Here is a 19,167-nt window from a genome sequence, read left to right as displayed (position 1 = left end):
AGCCACCAAGCGTCACACAGAGATTCCACAACCAAACAAGAGCTAACCAAGAAGGGTACTAGATAACAGTACGACAGCCACAACTGGGAACAGAAGAACATGGCATGCAGGCCAACAAATAACCAGGCTAAGAAAACGATAAGTAGAAGGACACTAGAACCCATCTATGGATGTTGAGCTTGATCTGTACTCAAAATGGAGTTCGTTGTTGCCCTAACTGAGAGATCATAAGCTCCACTGCATCCTTGTCGCCCTCCTTAGTCAATGATTTCCACTTCGGAAAGAGAATGGAGAATTTGAAAATACAGTCGACGGCCTTGTTAGGGAATTGTTGCTCGACGGTAAATTTGTTCCTGGTGGTCCACAAGGCCAAACACATGGCAGAAAAACCAAACCAAAAGAGCCTCTTGAGTTGTCCCGCCAAGGAGCTTTCCAAGGGTCTTCGCTCCACAAAACTAGATGGGGCCCAAGACGCAACCAACCACTATCTGAAACAACTCCAGAATAACTGAGAAAGAGGATGCTGAAATATAATGTGACCAGAGTTCTCAACCAAACCACATAAAGCACAAAATTCAGAACCAAAGCCATTCTGTGTTCAGATTTGGTCAGCTGCAGGCAAACGCCCCGCATGACCTACCACATGCAAATTTTAACCTTAAGGGGAATGCGTGCCTTCCAAACTCCGTTAAACCTCGAGACAACTGGTCCACTCATCAACTTGCAATATAGAGACTTAACCGAAAAACGACCAGAAGAAGAATGGGGCCACGTCACCATGTTCACAGACTCCAAGAGCGTAAGATAGCAGCAAGGCGGTGCTAATCATCAACTCTATAGGAGACAACATCCTAAGGAAACTAAAAACCCAGTTCCTAGCAGACCTTCATGATGGAGATCTCAGGGGAAGAAACATATGTGGAAGAAGAGGGGAAAGCCAAGGAAAGGGGGTTCGTCTCCGGCCCACCAATCCAACCAAAAACAAACCGAGGCGCCATTCCCAACAGATTATTACTTAACAAGGGATCCAAAATTATCACGAACACTGACCAGCTAGCCCCAAAACTAGGATCCCCCAATCGTCGGGCGCTCGCTCGTATAGATCAGCTGGAGACGACTAATACAGGAGAACGGACGTACGAGCATAAACCTTTGTACGCGACCCGACCCTGTCGCAACTTGGCTACCGGATCCGTGTGCAATCAAGTTTCCTCACATGTATTTTGACAGATGTACGTCACATTCTTTTCTTTCTCCACTTTTCCAATCTTATCTATACTTGAGAGGGAAATATCTTTTGGCTCTCAGGTGTATATACATTTGATATGGATTTTTTTATAATTACAAAAATGTCAAAAGAATTCAGAAGCTTTTATTATAATAAACTTGACCTTCTTTTGTACTTTTATAAAAAGTTTCATGAAGAAAAAACTAGTGTTTATTTTTTTTTCCACCAACAATACCATGAAAGTTGTTTCTTGTCCAAACTTTTTATACGAGTACAACAGAAGGTCATGTTTATTTCAAAACTTTTGACTTTTTCTATAATTACTATGTTTTTCATATAGGGTATATATATCACCTAGAGCCAAACATGCTTATGGAGTTTCCGCACTCAGGTGCATATGCACTTGGGTGAACAGCAAAATCTAGGACAACAACAACAACAACAACAACAACAACAACAACAACAACAACAACAACAACAAAGCCTTTAGTCCCAAACAAGTTGGGGTAGGCTAGAGGTGAAACCCATAATATCTCGCAACCAACTCATGGCTCTGGCACATGGATAGCAAGCTTCCACGCACCCCTGTCCATAGCTAGCTCTTTGTCGATACTCCAATCCTTCAGGTCTCTCTTAACGGACTCCTCCCATGTCAAATTCGGTCGACCCCGCCCTCTCTTGACATTCTCCGCACGCTTTAGCCGTCCGCTATGCACTGGAGCTTCTGGAGGCCTGCGCTGAATATGCCCAAACCATCTCAAACGATGTTGGGCAAGCTTCTCCTCAATTGGTGCTACCTCAACTCTATCTCGTATATCATCATTCCGGACTCGATCCTTCCTAAAAAAAGGAAAAATAATTAAAGAAGACTGATTATTATTTTTTGTAAAAACGTTGTTGAATGTTTTACCAAGTTGCAAAATTTGTGATGAGAAAAAAAATCATGAAGTCTGAACAAAAATATATTTAAAGAATGTTCCAAAAAGGGCAATTTTTCTAAAGCATTTTGGAACATCGGTTTTTTTTGTGCTCATCTCTCCACGAATGTTTTTTCAACATAGAACTTTGCGTGTTGGTAAAACATTCAATAATGTTTGTCACAAGAAAATCAGATTTTTTTAAAAAAAAAATCCCTATTTAAAAAAAATAGTGTACATTTTGGAGCAGAACAACACTTCCAACTTTTCTGCCCCTATTGTACTCACTAGAGTACAACAGTGTAAACTGATGTGCTCTCAAAGTGCAATTTCTTGCAAGCTATATCTTACAGTTTTTCTCCTTGAAAACTATCTTATTGTTTTAGTTGACTTGCAAATTCTTATCAAATGTGGCAAAGAAATGACAACAGAGGTGTTTTGTCAGAGAACGTTCTCTGAACACATCAGCCACTCCCACTATCTCGACAACAAAAGGATTCAATCATATGGTATACATTTTTTTTTATAAAGGACGCTTTTATTATCTCAAAATGTAGCATCAAGCGGATACAAAGCATGATGAGCAACACCCGGCCTCTGCATAGCGAAGATGCATATGCATACATGGTAAGCTATACTGCCAAAATACGAATAACTTATTTTTTGAATGATTTGAAGGTTGCTCAGCACACATGCCGTACAAATAAGTTTTTAAGAAAAGGGTACATTGCACCTCCTAAAAAAATACCAACAAATCTAAATATTTCAACAACTCGCTGCAACAAGAAAATCTGGGGAAAATGAAGGCCATGTAGCCTTGAGAAAAAAAACATGGACCAGGTGATGCAGCAAAGCGCGTCAAACGCTTCTAGTATATGATTAAATGAGATCGATGACGGTGCTAGGCAGCAGATTATCATGTTTCCTTTAAATTTATTGAATATAAGAACTGGGGTGTGATGCTCCTCGGATCTGGGTGTGGGAAAATAAGTAAATAACAAGGGTGCACATACCTTCGGTAACTGATACTCCCTCCGTCCGGAAATACTTGTCATCAAAATGAATAAAAGGGGATGTATCTAGATGTATTCTAGTTCTAGATGCATCCCTTTTTATTCATTTTGATGACAAGTATTTTCGGACGGAGGGAGTATCAGCCACCGATAACATGGGATTTCAAGTGCTAACTCAACCTTTGAACGGTTGGTCATCGCATTGCGCTCATATCAGCCAAACAAAAATGCACCACGGATATGCAAACCTATGTGTACATGGATTGGCTTCATTAATTGTAGCAATATTACGTCTGTAACATTTCAATGTATTTGTTTGTTGATTTTGAAAAACTGAAGCAACAATCTATGAACTTCCCCGTAGTTTTGACCGCAAGTCAGCCGTGTCTTGATCCACTGGGGTAGCTTTTCAACGGGGCAAGAGAAACCCCTGCTTGATGAGGTGTGCGAGTAACGCGAGTCAACCAACAGCATTGCAGCATAGTCATTTACATGCCTGATTGCTCTGCCTGCAAGCAAATTTGTTCATCGTTTATCAACTAGAGCCAGAAAAATCATAAATGTTAAGATTGCACAGCAGCTTACCGATACACTGATTCACGGCTTTCATGCATGAGTTTTCATAGTACTCTTGACCACTTTTACCACTCTTCCTTAGAATACCAAAACCAGGCTCAACCTTGCATTCATCGTCCCTGCTCGAGGACTCGTCATCTCCAGCAACAGATGAGGTAGAAGAATAGTTTCCAATGTGTTTTATTGTCTCCATCAGTTCCACATCATCTGGGCTTGGATAAGGCAATCCAACCATCACAACACAACGACCCATACCATCGCTGAAGTTTATGCCTTCAGAGATCTTCCCACCAACAACAGCCATTAAAAGTGCCCCGTTGACACTAGTGTCTCCTGAACCTTTGCTGCAGCAGGATTGAATTGCCTCCTTGTATTTGTTGAGTATCATCTCGACATCCACACTGCTTCTTGGCTCTCTGAACACGTGCTTCTTCTTAGAAATCTTTGAAATTGTGCCTGAAGCCATCCATGCATCATAAACTTGCTTTTCATAATCATAGGAAGAGAAAAACACTACTATTCCCTCTGGTACTATTGTTGCTATATTGCAAAGAAAACGTCCAAGCTCTTCGATCTGCAAAGATAGGCAGATAAGAATAGGCACAAAAATAACGTGCAAACATTAGAGAGTAAAGGAGAAATGACTCGAGGTATACATACCATGGTAGGAGAGCTCCTTGAGCTGTGGCTGAAATCAAATTTCTTGCCTGAGGGCCCACATGGAACAGCTATAGGAAGAATACTCTCAGGGGGGACAATGTGGTTGCACGAGAAGAATTTTATATCACTAGGCAATAAGCCTGGAAACAAGCGCAGCCTTGTTTCTTCAATAGGCTGGAGGGTTCCACCGGCCATAATAACAGCATGTGCGTCATCTGTGACCTGCAAGAGGAAAGATTTATAAATACTCATGTGAAATAGGACAACTCTTGTCTCCAAGCAACATATGGAGCAAGGTACATCACCTCAGAAAATGTTTTCTCTGCGCAAAGCATCACAAATTTGATATATGCATCTTCAGAGTGTCCACCAGGCTTGTGCCGTGCAACTATGATTCTTCCATCATCATTGCAGTACAGTAGAGAGCGTAAAAAGTCAGCCAAAGCCTGAAAGCTTGTTATACTGCTTCCTTCACCATGTTGCTGCCCATGATTCAAATCACCCACACCAGTTTCGGTGAAAAATAATTTGTTGGCATAGCCACTAACCTGCATATCAGCAGTCAATCGATATAGGTTCTAGACACAACAAGACTGAATGGAAATGTAGTGGAAGAAATATTTCACCTTGTGGATTATATTGCTTTCCTTCAGATACTGACAAAGTTTTACTATGTTTATGTTATCGATATCAAGGGAGAACAAGAACTTATTTATAGTCACAGAGGTCACAGCAGAGGAACAATCTTCATTACTTATCAAACATCGTAGGAATGACCGTGTTAGAACTGTCAAGGTCTGGATGTAACGTCGATTTCCAGCTCCCAGAACATTCTGAAAACTATTGAGATATGCCTCCAGGTGGGAAAGAACTGCCCTCAACTAACGAAAATGAGAATCAGAAAATTAAGTTAGTTTCCACAACTGGAAGCAAACAGTCAGTTCATTTGCTAACTATATGTTGCTTAGTAAAGCGAAATTTAAAAATTCACCGATAAATATCATTTTTATTTACTATCCTGTTGTCTGCCACAACACAACTTAGCAAAGTCAAGCTCTATACCAGAAAATTCTCTTTGGTTATGTATCCTTATATGGTAAACCTACTTACAGCACCTCTATATTCGGATCTTGGAAAACATTATCGAAAGTGCAGAGAGAACAAAATTATGAAGATAGAGTACAACTGTACAGTCAGACTAATTCTGCATAGTGTGCGGAATGAGATGCGTCACAATCCTGAGGCAGTCAGACTAATTCCAACAGATGTTAGGGATCTAGAATTCAGAACAAAAACATCGTCATGATACTGTCAGGGGCAGGTCAATTATGAGGAAGACTAACCTGAGAAGATGTGACCTTTGAGTTGTACATGCTAGTAAGGGAGTCTGCTAAGTTGTGAGCCTCATCTATGATGACAACACTGTTCTTCAGATTAAGGCCAAGTGATTCTCTAGCAGACTTCAGCAACAAAGACTGGTAAGGAAGTACTACAAGGTCAGCTGAGCGGACCATGTCACGTGCACCGTAGTACGGACATGTTCCAATCTTCCTTCCAATTTGTGCCAAATCCTCGATATCCAATGCACCATGGTCAGACACTTCACTCCTGAACTGTTTCTGCAGACTTCTGTTTCTTAACATCGGGCACCCACAGGAGGTCTTTGTTCGGTGCCCTTTTTTGTTATCACCCTCGACCTGAACATTTACAGCCGCAAAAATTACTAGTTATTAACAACAAAAGTTATAAATGGGCAGCATACTAATGGTATTTAACAACCCAGCACATACAAATATCTAACAGAAAGAGCCCAATTTGGGTGCAGAAGTCCAAGATAATATCTAACAGAACAGCTGAGAATTGCAAATCAACTTGACGAAATTGAACCATGCCTTGATTTTGCTGCTCTTCTTGTTCTTTTGCAGCTCCAAGCACCTCTCGTTGATCCGGTTTGCGCTCCCCAGCTTCTGAACATCTGCAATCAAACGCACCACAGATCAACTAAACACAATCCCAGCCCCAAAACTAGAAGAACAAAGATAACCACATCACCCACTCACCCTTGTTAATACACAAGCTCTTTCTGGACCCCAAGCACACCGTCCTGAGCTTCCCGGAGAAATCCGTCCTCTTGAGCTCCCGGACAAACTGCGAGAGCTGCGAGTGCGTGCGGCTGGTGAAATACACCTTGGGGGTCGCCTCCTCTTCTTCCTCTTCGTCCTCGCTCTCACTACTACTGCTACCACCACCACCACGATGTGCCCGCTTCCCGGCGGCATGCGGCCTTGTGCCCTCCTCGCCATCGCTCTCGTACTCGTCAACCAAGAACTCCTCCTCGCCGTCGTTCTCCCCGGTCCCCTCGGATTTCTCCGAACCCCCCACCTTCTTCGTCCCCTGCCTCCTCCAGGGGTGAGTCTCCGACTTCTTACCGGCGCCCTTCTTAGGCGGCAGCGGTGTGAAATCCCGCATCCAGTCGGGCTCGTCGTCGTCTTCGCCGCCGGCAGCAGCGGGGACGGAGCCATTGGCCCGTTCGGGGGCGGCGTCGCGGCGGTCGAGGAGCCACTGGAGCGCGCTGCAGATGATGCTGAGGGTCTTCCCGGTGCCTGCGGCAACGCGGGGGAGGCTGAGTCGTCAGTGGTGGCTTGTGAGAACCGGAGGATGAGGGGGGGAAGGCGGCAGAGCAGAGCTTACCGGTGGGGCTTTCGAGGAGGGCGAGGGCGCGGGGCCCGGAGGAGAGCGCGCTGTAGAGGAAGGACATGAACTCCGACTGGATCGGGTACGGCGCGAAAGGGAACGCCGGGAAGTCCTGCCGCGGCGGCGGCGGCGGCGGCGGCGGCATTTTGGCGAGCGCGCGCTTGTGCGGTGGGTTTGGTGGGGGTTTCCCGCGGGATTGAAGACAACCAGAATACCCAATTTCGTTCTGGTGCTGTGGGCTGTGGGCTACTGGGCTGAAGAGCAGGCTGTGGGCCGAATATAGCCTTTTTTTTTTGCAGACGCCAAATATAGCCTTGTACGGATGCTAAACTGAATACATTTACGTAGAGCAACTAATTAACGAGCGCTCCTTCGGGAGCCTCACAACGATCAGCGCCAATTGGCGCGCTCACAGCCATTCGCCACGTGTCACGCTCTGGGCGCTCCTTCTGAATTTTGTTTTTTTTTTAATTTTTACGCACACGTTTTCGGCTTTTTAAACGGTTTTTTTCTGGGGTTTTTTGACGTTTTGGTTTTCTATCGGTCTTCCCTAGCTTTTCGACCAAATTTTTTTTTTTTGAAAAAAGTAATTCTTTTGCGCAAAAAAATGCAATTTTTTTTCGCGAGAGTCACGGTTTTGTTTTTGTGAGAGGCACGGTTGTGCTTTCGCGAGAGGCACGGCCGTGCCTTTTGGAAAAAAAAAACATGTTTTCTATTTTTTTCTTTCGCGAGAGGCACGGTTTTGCTTCCGCGAGAGGCATGGTTGTGCTTTCACAAGAGGCACGGGCGTGCCTCATTCGGAAAGGAAAAAAATACGTCTTTTGTTTTTTTTCTTTCGCGAGAGGCACGGGCGTGCCTCTTTCGAAAAGGGAAAAAACGTGTTTTCTGTTTTTTTTTCGCGAGAGGCACGGTTTTGCTTCCGCAAGAGGCACGGTTGTGCTTTCGCGAGAGGCACGGGCGTGCCTCTTTCGGAAAGGAAAAAAAACGCGTTTTCTGTTTTTTTTTCTTCCGCGAGAGGCACGGTTTTGCTTCCGCGAGAGGCACGGTTGTGATTTCGTCAGAGGCACGGGCGTGCCTCTTTCGGAAATAGAAAAAACCCGTGTTTCCGGTTCGGTTTTTTCGTCGGTTTTTTCCGTCCGGTTTTTTCGTGAAAAAAAGTTCGTGAAAACCTATCAACATGGGATCTAGTTTTGAAGATCTCGACGCGAGGAATCCAATGACGAAAGTGGTTCGAGATTTGGACGCACGGTTTAAGAGATAAAACGTTTTGAATAAACGAATCTACGAAAAAGGGGAAAACTCTCAGGTTGCGACAAGTGGCGCACATGCAGCGCGCCACTTGTCGCAACCTGGGGATTTGGAGTGATCTCCGCAAGGAGTACTCCTTAATTAGTGATTTCGTACGTATACTCATTGTTTTACGGTAGATTTTGGTATTCACCTGAATATCGGTGACCCAGTTAGCCTCATGTTTGGTTTGCCCCCACACTTTTGGCAACATTTTTTTGATGCAATCTATGCCCCTCATGTTATGACTTGGAAAAGGGTGGCAAGATTGCCTCTATTGTAGTAGGGCATCTCCAAAGTTGTCCCCTAAAACGGACATACTATTCGTCCGTAGACGAGTCTGTGGACAGTGATAGGGGAGCCGGTCATCCAAACCTATCCATCAAACAGTTAGTCGCATTGCAAATGAAATTTAATCAAAATAGAAAATTTTCATGCAAAGCAAACGATTTTCATTCAAATCGGACCAAAGTCATGTCATTTTCGACATATTTCATCAAACAAAAACCGGACATGACATTTTTTAAACATACAAAAACCTAGTCGAGATCTCCGTCGACTGTGGAGGGATCCGTGTCCCACGTTCTATCTTCCCCATGCCCGGTAAGCTCAACGGCCACCAGGAAGTGAAGTTGCGGGGCACCGGCAGACGTGCCCAGATGGGAGACGAGCGAACCACGCGGGCGGACAGAATGACGCGGAGACATTCCCATCCATCATCGCCTGCGCTGCCTCCGCATCCTCCTCCACAGCGATCACGTTGCAGCCAGTGTGAGTGCTACGTGCGGCCTTGTAGAGCGCCCGCTGGTGGTCGACGAAGTTTGGGTCCTCCAAGACCATGGCGGCCACAGCCTCCTCGCTAGCTGGTGATGCACAAGGAGGGCGCGAGGTTGTAGCATTAGTCCTCCTGCACCAGTCAAAACAACAATACTCGGCGGCACCTCTGCCATGATGGTGCTAAAGTGCGTATGCGCCTACTCCATGATGAAGCCGGCATGGATCGGTGCGTGCGCGGACACCGGCTCATCGTCGGGTCGTTGTCACTCACCTCCGGCGAGCTCGCAGGCAAGCCGACCTATATCCGTCGCACATAGGGGTGAGTGTATGCGCGTATGTACGAGCGCTTGTGTGTGTAGTGTGTGTTAAAAAAAGTCCGAGACCGACGTGCACGGTCGTTTTGAGAATCCGTGTCTTACGCAGCCTCGAGCGTGCTGCCGTTCTCCCATCCCGCTGTGGAACTCCATGCGGCGCGGCACGGTTCAGACGGCGACGTTGGCGCCGCGGTACAGCCGCACAGGCGCGACGGGAGAGGGACTCCCGGCGCGGGCTGCGTGCCATGTTGCTGGTTTCACCGTCAGCCAGACAGCATGTTCCGTCGCGCCTGCGCGCCCCTAACAAGGGCGAACAGTCACTTTCAGAATCAGAAGAGAACGCCGCGTGTGCGGTGAGTCAGGACGTGTGGATGACTGGATACACGGATGGCTGCCGTACGGACGCGACCTGGCGCCTGGTGAGCATCACATCACAGCATGTGATTCTGGGCTGGCACGCGCCGGCTAGGACCTCCGTAGCTAGCGCCGGAGTCTTCACTGACCGCCGCGGGCAGCCAACAGCAACGAGACGGTCCAAAGTACGGCCGTAATTCTGTATTAAGTAGTACTACCTCCGTCCGAAAATACTTGTCTTTGGAATGGTTGTATCTAGACTTATTTTAGTTATAGATACATTCATTTTATCCATTTTGAGGACAAGTATTTCCGGACGGAGGGAGTACTTGGTTATTAGTCACAGTACCAGCGTGCTCGTACTTGTATTCTTCGGACATTCGTTGAGTTAGTTTTCAGATGAGGCGTGGACAATGAATAAATCCTTCGATGTCATTCTCTCCCACGACATGCACCTCGTGAGGACGCCCGATCAGTATGTGGGTGATGAAGTTTCCCTACAAGTATTTCCCTTTTTGCGATGGTCCTTACAAGTATTTTTGGTACATGTACGGCACATTCTCTTCTTTCTCTCCTTTTCTTCCGACGCTATCTGTACTCTCGAGTGCTGATAATGAAAATGGGCAATTAGTTAGTCCCCTTTTTATGATTTTTTTTTCGAAAAGGGGGACTTCCCGGCCTCTGTATCAGAACGATGCATACGGACACTTAAATAAATAAAATAGGTTCAACAATGTCATAGAGTCTTGAAACAAAATAAAGGCGAGCTCACATAGAGCCTCGACGCCAAAACTAGAAAAGGCCATAAAGCCACAACCGGCTGGCAAAATAAAGATAGGAAAACTAATAGTCTATTTTATTACATGACCGCCATCCAAACCGGTTGAAGATATCTCGCGTTACCATCTCACACCGGACAGATCCAGTAACCAAACGCTCCCTGGCCTCCGTCGGAGCGAGTAAGGACCACATACGGATCAGTGTCGTATCACGGAATACAACCTGCAAAAAATGAATAGTAGTTAATCTGTTAAAAGCCAAATCATTTCTGCAGTTCCAAATTGCCCATAACAACGCACAAACTCCTGCACGAATATGTCTAGCTGTATCGGACTCTATCCCATCCAGCCACGTTCCAAATAACGACCCGACCGAACTCAGAGGAGTAATGTTAAAGGCAATTTACACGGTGCGCCACAGAATTCTCGCCCACGGACACTCAAAGAAGAGATGCTTAATGGTCTCGTCCTGATCACAGAAACTACACCTAGTAGATCCTGTCCAATTACGCTTAACCAAGTTGTCCTTTGTTAAAATAACCTGTTTATGGACAAACTACATAAACACTTTAATTTTCAAAGGAACTTTTACTTTCCAAATATGTTTGGAACTAGGAATGACAGTCGAGTTAATAACATCGATGTACATCGACTTAACAGTAAATTGTTCAGACCTAGTAAGTTTCCAACACAGCTGATCGGGCTGCTGAGCTAGCTGGACTTCCATCAGTCTACGCACCAGATGAAGCCAAGCTTTCCATCTATCACCAACAAGCACCCTCCGAAACTGAATATTAAGGGGAATGGACTGCATAATCATTGCAATTAGCGCGTCACGTCGCCTGACAATACGATACAGGGTTGGGTACTATAGAGGAGGTGGCACTCGCGATCATGAGCGTCGACAAGAACAACATGTCACCGGAGAGGAAGATTTGGTTCACGAACCGACAGAAGCAGATGTTCGCCCGCGACGACGTGAACTAGGTGAGACCTCGGCCGTGGACTATGGCCGTTCATTTTGAAGGCTGGCATGGAGCGTCGACTGCTGGCTTTGTTGCTGGCACCAAAAACTTGTTCATTTTGAAGGCCTTCTCATGTGCTGGCCGTTGGCTTTATTGCTGGCGTCAAAAAAACACGTCCATTTTAAAGGTTGGCTGGTGTGCTGGTCGCTGACGTTGTTACTGGCGTGGAACTGAAGGGAGACCATATGTAGGCCGCTCGCTTGGTTGTCGGCCGGCATGAGCCGCGGCCGCTGCCATTTAACTACATCTTTTGTTGTTTTTCGGATTTGTATGCGCGCGGATCAGATACGGCCGCACGCACGTTGGGTGCACACCCGACGCATCCACAAATCCGACGAACACAGCCTCATTGCCATCGAAACCGACGAAGCCGATGAAACGAACATCGAATTTGGCAACGAGTTGGAGCTGCCGATACTTTGTCGATTTCGTAATATAAGAACGTTTTTGACGCTAGGCAGGAGTACTCGTGTTCGAGGCCTCAGACACACGCGGCAGTGCGTCACCGGGGGGGGGACACCCCCTGCGCATGCGGCCGGAATGAATGGATCCGTCAACACGAGGTCCCTCGCGTCGGGACAAGCGCTTGGATCCCCCGCAACCGGCCGCGCGCCACGACGCCCCGCGCGTGGCGTCGCGAGAGATCGCTCGCTCGCTCGCTCGATCTTTTCTTTTTTTTTTTGTTGAAGAGATCGCTCGCTCGCTCGCTCTTCTTCAGCGCACGTACTCTACGAGGCCCACAGCCCAGTCCGTGGGCCCGGGCGTGGCGTGTCGGGCAGGCGGAGGCCCACAGCACAGCACAGCACAGTAGTACTACTGCCACGCCCACGCCGCACTGTAGCACAGCACAGCACAGCTAGATGTACTACCGCTCAAAGAAAAAAAAAACTAGGTGTACTAGCACAGCGGTCGGGAGCTCGCCGAGCGATTTCCGCCGTTGGTTCCCCCGGTGATGTGTCGGGGCGGCAGCGCACGGGGGAAGGGACAAACAGACAATGGCCGTGTAGCCGTGTCCAGGTGAGACGAACCGAACGTGCTTTGTTGCCGCCGGCCGGTTGGGAAAGGGGATCGATCAATTCCGGGGGCCAGAGCCAGCGGCACGCTGCGCGTCCGTCCGTGCGTGCGAGACGAGCCAGGCCAGGCCAGGCTTTATAACCGACGGCAAAAAGGAAGAGCGAGCTGGGAAGCCGACGGCGGCGGCGGCGAGCCGTGGCCAGTTGTCCTTGTCGGATCCGGTCGTGCGCCAACGGAGAGCATTCCACGGCAGGCTGGCTGCGGGCGTCGAGACCTGATGGCAACAAAAGCCGCGACGGACACCGGAGGCGCCGGCGGTAGCGTGGCGGGCGGAAAGGCGGGCCGGAGGCGTGCGGCGAGGGCCAAGCCAAGGGACGGTGCGGGGGGCGGTACCGTCCTGCGCTTGCCCCGCGCACGCACATGGCCGCGGGCATGGGGAATGGTGGGGGGTGGGGATAGCGCCAAGAGGGAAAGAGAGTAACGTAGCGACTCCAGTCCGGGCCATGCCGCCCTCACGCTACGCCCCGTGCTCCCTCCCTCTGCTGTCCGGGCTGCTCCACACCGTCCGTTCTTTCTCTTGCAGTGCAGTGGGAGGGACGCCAACGCCTCCGCCCGCTTTATATGCCCCGCCCTCCACATCACCACAGCCCCCGAACTCAACGGCTCCACCGTCTCTCCTCTCCTCTCTCTGCCCTCACCACCACCACATCGACTAGCGGGGCCACCCCCGGCCTCTGCCTCCCTGCATTTGATTCATCCGTCGCTTGCCCGGTCGCCCGTCGATCCGTTAACCCGCCGTCCGTCCGCCCGTCCCCGGCAGCCGCGCCGCAGGTAACAACACATTTCCCTCCCTCCTTCCCCCCCTTGTGGATTAATTTGCGTTCCGGTGATGCGTAATGGCGTTGAAAGGTGGCGGGCGGGCGCTGCCTGTTCCTCCCGTCCGGACCGGACTCCGCCGCGCATTAATGCCGCCCCATTCCGGCGCGGGCGGGGCACGGGAGCGACAGGGGATCAGACGGGTGGGCGGTTCCTCGACGGCACCGGCCCGTGGGGTGAGCGAGTGGCACCGCGCGCCGGCCAGCGGCGTCGTTGGGCATAGCCGTGGGCCAGCCGCCGGGGAGGATGAAGGAGGGCGGATCTTGTTGCCGACTTAATTTTAGGATCACGGCCCCTCCGTTTCTGGATTGGAGGGGCCGGGCATGTTTGATTTATTTCTCTTATCTGAATTAACTGACGGCGACCACGAGTAGGAGGAGGATCACGGCCCCTTCCCCGATTGTTGTATTTGGTTTGCCTTCCCGACGACAAAAATGTGAGTCCTCCTTGGATCCTGCGCGCCCTGCTCAATTTTCTTCAAGTATTTCGGCGTTCTCACTTCTGACCAGCTCGGTCTCATCATCACTCCTCCTTAAAATACAGTCCACATCTTTTCCCGTGTCAAGAAGCTTCCGTTTCATTAACGAAACTCTGCACTGCACTGCACCGCACTTGTGCAGTGAAAGTCTTCTTTTCCACTTGCAAAGTTCATCGGGATATTCTGCCTCGCTTCCTTTCCCTGCGAGTTCAGAAGGGGAAACAGCAAAGGAAGAACGCCAGCCACAAGATCAGAGGGTCATCTCCTGATTCACGTGACCCTGCCCCGAAAAGTCACAAAGTACTCCACACCTTTCCCACTCTTCCACTAGTCCTTTTCCCCATGATCATTGTTCCGAAATACTACTACTGAGCTTTACAGAGGGCCGTGACCCGTGACCGTGAGAGAGGGGGAAAAAGTCCGTGCTCTTTTTGCCCCATGTATAAATTCATCAGTGATTTGGGCCAAGTCATGTGCAGTTAACGGATTTCTCAAGGTTCCATGGTTGCTGATGCTTCTCAACTTCTCGTCTTGTTGCAGTTGCAGGTGGACTGCGAATGTCATCGATGCAGTTCAGCAGCGTGCTGCCCCTGGAGGGCAAGGCGTGCGTCTCCCCCGTCAGGAGAGAGGGCTCCGCCTGCGAGCGCCTCAAGGTCGGCGACAGCAGCAGCATCAGGCACGACAGGGCCTCCAGGAGGATGTGCAATGGCGGCAGGGGCCCCGCCGCCACCGGCGCGCAGTGCGTGCTCACCTCCGACGCCAGCCCGGCAGACACCCTTGTAAGTTTGATGATCGAGTTGCAATGAGACACTCTGTTATGTTAGCATCTCTGATGTTTTCATGCAAAAAAAAATAAAAATACCTGCAGGTTCTCCGGACGTCCTTCCGGAGGAATTACGCCGATCCGAACGAGGTGGCGGCCGTCATACTCGGCGGTGGCACCGGGACTCAGCTCTTCCCACTCACAAGCACAAGGGCCACACCTGCTGTAAGATGACACATTCATCATCCAGTTCTATGTTTTTAACTGTCTTGCTCTTTTTCTATTACAGGTTGATAGTTTAACACTAGCACATCTCAGTTGCAGAAATGAATTTTAGAAAATCTGTGTTACTTACAGATATGTTGTACCGTAGATTTCGATAAAGGGTGCTTTATTACTTAAAGGAAGTTCTACCGTAGATGATTCCCAGTTTTAGATAGATAGGAATGAGGAAGCTTTATTTAAATTTCACTTGTCATCTATCTGCACATGGCAATTGATTTGGATAGGACCAGTTGAAGTACAGCTCATTCAGTAGCAAGTTTTCTGCATTGTGCTGTGTTCAAATCATTATTAGCAGCAGTGGTTTCTGTAGCCGGACCCGATGATGCCCCCCACTTTAACCGACATGATGTCAACCTCAAGGCTATCAGTGGCCATCCATGTAGCCCGTCCAGTCATCTTCGGATCGCCAGCCTGAATCTTGTTCCTTTCCCTTTGTTGCATTGCTCAGGTTCCTATTGGAGGATGTTACAGGCTCATCGACATTCCCATGAGCAACTGCTTCAACAGTGGCATCAACAAGATATTCGTCATGACCCAGTTCAACTCGGCCTCGCTTAATCGCCACATTCACCGCACCTACCTCGGCGGGGGAATCAATTTCACTGATGGATCCGTTGAGGTAATTGATCTCAGCTTATTAATTTATACTTGATTTTTTCATCTTGACGTCTTGGGCTTTTAGCTGACTACAGCACACATTGACTGATACACCTTTTTGCAACAAATAGGTATTGGCCGCGACGCAAATGCCCGGGGAGGCTGCTGGATGGTTCCGCGGAACAGCGGACGCCGTCAGAAAATTTATCTGGGTGCTTGAGGTGAGAAGAGTACTATCTGGATACTTGTACATCTGCATGTGTTAAAGTAATGCTACTTGTGTTATGTGTACCTCTCCAGGACTATTATAAGAATAAATCCATAGAGCACATTTTGATCTTGTCGGGCGATCAGCTTTATCGCATGGATTACATGGAGCTTGTGCAGGTTTGTGATGTTCTCTTTAACCAGCTCCAGTGTATGTTCTGTTTTGAACTGGCTGACCAAGCTGTGGCATACATCCTTTACAGAAACATGTGGATGACAATGCTGACATTACTTTATCATGTGCCCCTGTTGGAGAGAGGTATTAACTATTGTTCTACATCCCAGATCCTTATTTATGAGTGTATCTTCCTTTTGTTGAAGTTGCACTGCATCCTGATTTGCTTTTCTTTGTTTTGGAAGCCGGGCATCTGAGTACGGGCTAGTGAAGTTCGACAGTTCAGGCCGTGTGGTCCAGTTTTCTGAGAAGCCAAAGGGTGACGATCTGGAAGCGATGGTTAGCACTCGTCTCAGCTCACTGTGTCAGATATATGCCTAAAGATATGACTGTCTTAAATAAGTTGCAGTATCTGAAATTTAAGCCATCGATCATGTGCAGAAAGTGGACACCAGTTTTCTCAATTTCGCCATAGACGATCCTGCTAAATATCCATACATTGCTTCTATGGGAGTCTATGTCTTCAAAAGAGATGTTCTGCTCAACCTTCTAAAGTAAGAACCTGCTCTTGTGGTGACGCCGTCGTCCTGTCGGTCTGAATTCTAATATCCGCATTCTCAGGTCAAGATATGCAGAACTACATGACTTTGGGTCTGAGATCCTCCCGAGAGCTCTGCATGACCACAATGTACAGGTAAACTAACAGTGTGAGCTTCATTCGTTGTTTCTGTTGGGGAGGTAGCTCTGCGTGAAATGCAGTCTGTAAAACTATTTCCTATGTGTTGCACGAAGTGGCCGTTCATTTGACACTGTTTTTGTCAGGCTTATGTCTTCACTGACTACTGGGAGGACATTGGAACAATCAGATCCTTCTTCGATGCAAACATGGCCCTCTGCGAGCAGGTGCCATTATCTTTTTGGGTGCTTCCCAAATTTGACTTCAGTAGTGCTAATATGATAATCGATAAATGATAAAGTTATATTAAGACTCTTCACTTAATACATTTTTCAGTATTTTCACACATTTTGTTCATTGCAGCCCCCAAAGTTCGAGTTTTATGATCCCAAAACTCCCTTCTTCACCTCGCCTCGATACCTGCCACCAACAAAGTCAGACAAGTGCAGGGTACGTGTTAGAATCAACCTGCCATTCAGACTATTCCATACAAGCATTAGCTGTAAGCATCTGATATGGATTCTTCTGTGTGCAGATCAAAGAAGCGATCATTTCGCACGGCTGCTTCTTGCGTGAATGCAAAATCGAGCACTCCATCATCGGCGTTCGCTCACGCCTAAACTCCGGAAGCGAGCTCAAGGTATGCCTTTTCGCACCGAATAATGGCATGTGGTGCATGTCAACTGTAAAATCATCCTGTGTCTGAACGCTGTCGCTCTTCCAAATGGTGGTGGTTTGCAGAATGCGATGATGATGGGCGCGGACTCGTACGAGACCGAAGACGAGATCTCGAGGCTGATGTCGGAGGGCAAGGTCCCCATCGGCGTCGGGGAGAACACAAAGATCAGGTGAGAGAGACTGATCTGTACCTCAGGAACGACACGTACCGTTCGGCGCAAGTGCCACATTATCTCTTAACACGTTTTGCGTGGATACGTTGCAGCAACTGCATCATCGACATGAACGCGAGGATAGGAAGGGACGTGGTCATCTCAAACAAGGAGGTAAGACACCCTCCTTCAGAGTTTTAAACCTGGTCCCAAAGTTCTGAAGAAAACAACACTTGTGTCTGAAACCACGCCGCTTTGTGCCATTTCTGTCAGGGAGTGCAAGAAGCCGACAGGCCGGAGGAGGGGTACTACATCAGGTCCGGGATCGTGGTGATCCAGAAGAACGCGACCATCAAGGACGGCACCGTCGTGTAGAGCGCCGCCGGGCCGGCGCGACGGGGTTCCGCGACAACCTCTGCGCTGCGCTGATCGTTGTCGTCGGCTTCTCGGGGCCGGGACTGGAGGAGTGACCCGGGGACGGGGGCCGTTTGAAGCTTTGAATGGCTGAGACTGAAAGTGGAGGCGCGCGCAGGCAGCATCAGTAGTAAGTAGTAAGTAGTAAGTAGCAGTGGAACAAAGTAATAGTCGTTCGTTTTGCCCCTGTAATAAATAAGAAGAGGCTGTGTGTTGAGGTAAAGAAGTGGCCGCGAGCAAACAAACTCCCGGGGGATGTTCGTGTAAATAAAACTCTATCGGGCGACTTGCGAAATTTCGGGGGTTTTCCGTCGCCTTTGTCGACCGACATTGCGAAAAGCTTTCGCGTGGTGGTTGCTTTATCTATGAAGCGGAGCGAAAGCCTATTTCGTGACGCCGCCACTTTGCTAGCGCTATCGGGCGGCTCCCGGAGTAATCGGCGTCAGCTCCGATTGCCGGCGCGGTTGCGACCGAGGGTGGAAATGACCGGATACAGTTAGGAACTTTGAATTTTAGAACTGCGAAGCCTCGGTAGCAAGAGCGCTGGTGGTGAAGTCCCGATGCAGATCTCGCCGGGCACCCTCGGCTGGCGGACTGTTGTCCCTCCTCATCGCGCCATCTGAAGGAGAGGAGGAGCCTCGCCGCACTGGTTTGGGTTGAGGCTGAGGGGAAGGATGCAGCACAAGTCTTGATGGCCGTCTGTTCGGCCACTCTTGGAAGCTTCCATCGGCGGTGGCAAGGAAAGAAGAGAAGCTTGGTGGGGGTTTGGGGTATGGGGTTCTTATACGGGTCAAATAGCCAAACGGCTCAAACCGACTAACACAAAAGCAGGCCCATACGGCACTGGACTGTACTAACAAGCCAATCACATACATACACGTGGGGTCACGAACAACCATCGCAGGCGCGGTGCCCCCAGGAGGCTTGATTTCGTGGGAGCTTAGTAACTAGAGGGATGCTGGCTGTCTTGAATAACTTTTCGTGAGGCCATACTCTGCACGTAATGCTATCAAGGCAATGTATCAGGCAGCTGCTACCTTCAAGTTTTTTGTTCCTCTGGATGGAATTAGATTAATTGTGCAGGTACCAGCTTCAACCTCCTCTGTTGCATAAGGGTAATTAAGAATGAGATTTTTCTTGGAAGAAATGAAGAATGAGATGAGCTGCAGACTCTGCTGTAATTGTGAGGCACATCCCCTTGTTAAGCAGTGATCTCCAGTCCAGATTT

General features: G+C 48.5%; 2 protein-coding genes across 4 annotated transcripts; one reads left to right on the top strand and one right to left on the bottom strand.

Moving 5' to 3' along the window:
* Positions 1-3,399: 3,399 nt before the first annotated feature.
* On the bottom strand, positions 3,400-7,289 carry LOC123148238 (ATP-dependent DNA helicase DDX11). Of its 3 annotated transcripts, none has more exons than XM_044567622.1 (9): positions 7,086-7,288; positions 6,455-6,997; positions 6,287-6,369; positions 5,738-6,091; positions 5,021-5,275; positions 4,700-4,942; positions 4,395-4,616; positions 3,744-4,308; positions 3,400-3,667 (listed from the first exon to the last, which is right to left on the bottom strand). In XM_044567622.1, the coding sequence occupies exons 1-9, from the start codon at positions 7,231-7,233 to the stop codon at positions 3,462-3,464; spliced, it is 2,619 nt and encodes an 872-aa protein (XP_044423557.1). In that variant the 5' UTR covers positions 7,234-7,288; the 3' UTR covers positions 3,400-3,461. The 3 variants fall into 3 exon arrangements, with proteins under 3 accessions (XP_044423557.1, XP_044423572.1, XP_044423565.1); XM_044567637.1 differs by having other exon boundaries at positions 6,455-7,017; positions 7,086-7,145; XM_044567630.1 differs by lacking the exon at positions 5,021-5,275 and having other exon boundaries at positions 7,086-7,289.
* Positions 7,290-13,211: 5,922 nt separating this feature from the next.
* Positions 13,212-18,234, top strand: LOC123148228 (glucose-1-phosphate adenylyltransferase large subunit, chloroplastic/amyloplastic-like). The gene is made up of 16 exons (XM_044567610.1): positions 13,212-13,469; positions 14,533-14,771; positions 14,861-14,980; positions 15,489-15,659; positions 15,769-15,858; positions 15,938-16,024; positions 16,108-16,163; positions 16,265-16,358; positions 16,461-16,573; positions 16,641-16,713; positions 16,842-16,922; positions 17,059-17,145; positions 17,231-17,335; positions 17,437-17,543; positions 17,639-17,699; positions 17,799-18,234. Exons 2-16 carry the CDS (start codon positions 14,550-14,552, stop codon positions 17,898-17,900), a joined length of 1,569 nt encoding a protein of 522 aa, XP_044423545.1. The 5' UTR covers positions 13,212-13,469; positions 14,533-14,549; the 3' UTR covers positions 17,901-18,234.
* Positions 18,235-19,167: the final 933 nt, after the last annotated feature.

The sequence above is a fragment of the Triticum aestivum genome, chromosome 1B (assembly GCF_018294505.1).
Source record: "Triticum aestivum cultivar Chinese Spring chromosome 1B, IWGSC CS RefSeq v2.1, whole genome shotgun sequence".
Lineage (NCBI taxonomy): Eukaryota > Viridiplantae > Streptophyta > Magnoliopsida > Poales > Poaceae > Triticum > Triticum aestivum.
This window is presented reverse-complemented; position numbering and strand designations above follow the sequence as displayed.

Excerpts from the sequence above, each read along its gene's own strand:
- LOC123148228 (XM_044567610.1), top strand. The coding sequence starts at position 14,550 with ATGTCATCGATGCAGTTCAGCAGCGTGCTGCCCCTGGAGGGCAAGGCG. Across the intron at positions 14,981-15,488 it reads GCACAAGGGCCACACCTGCT|GTTCCTATTGGAGGATGTTA; the intron begins GTAAGATGACAC and ends TGCATTGCTCAG. Across the intron at positions 16,359-16,460 it reads GTGACGATCTGGAAGCGATG|AAAGTGGACACCAGTTTTCT; the intron begins GTTAGCACTCGT and ends GATCATGTGCAG.
- LOC123148238 (XM_044567622.1), bottom strand. The coding sequence starts at position 7,233 with ATGCCGCCGCCGCCGCCGCCGCCGCCGCGGCAGGACTTCCCGGCGTTC. Across the intron at positions 4,617-4,699 it reads CAGAGAAAACATTTTCTGAG|GTCACAGATGACGCACATGC; the intron begins GTGATGTACCTT and ends TTCCTCTTGCAG. Across the intron at positions 3,668-3,743 it reads AGCCGTGAATCAGTGTATCG|GCAGAGCAATCAGGCATGTA; the intron begins GTAAGCTGCTGT and ends ATTTGCTTGCAG.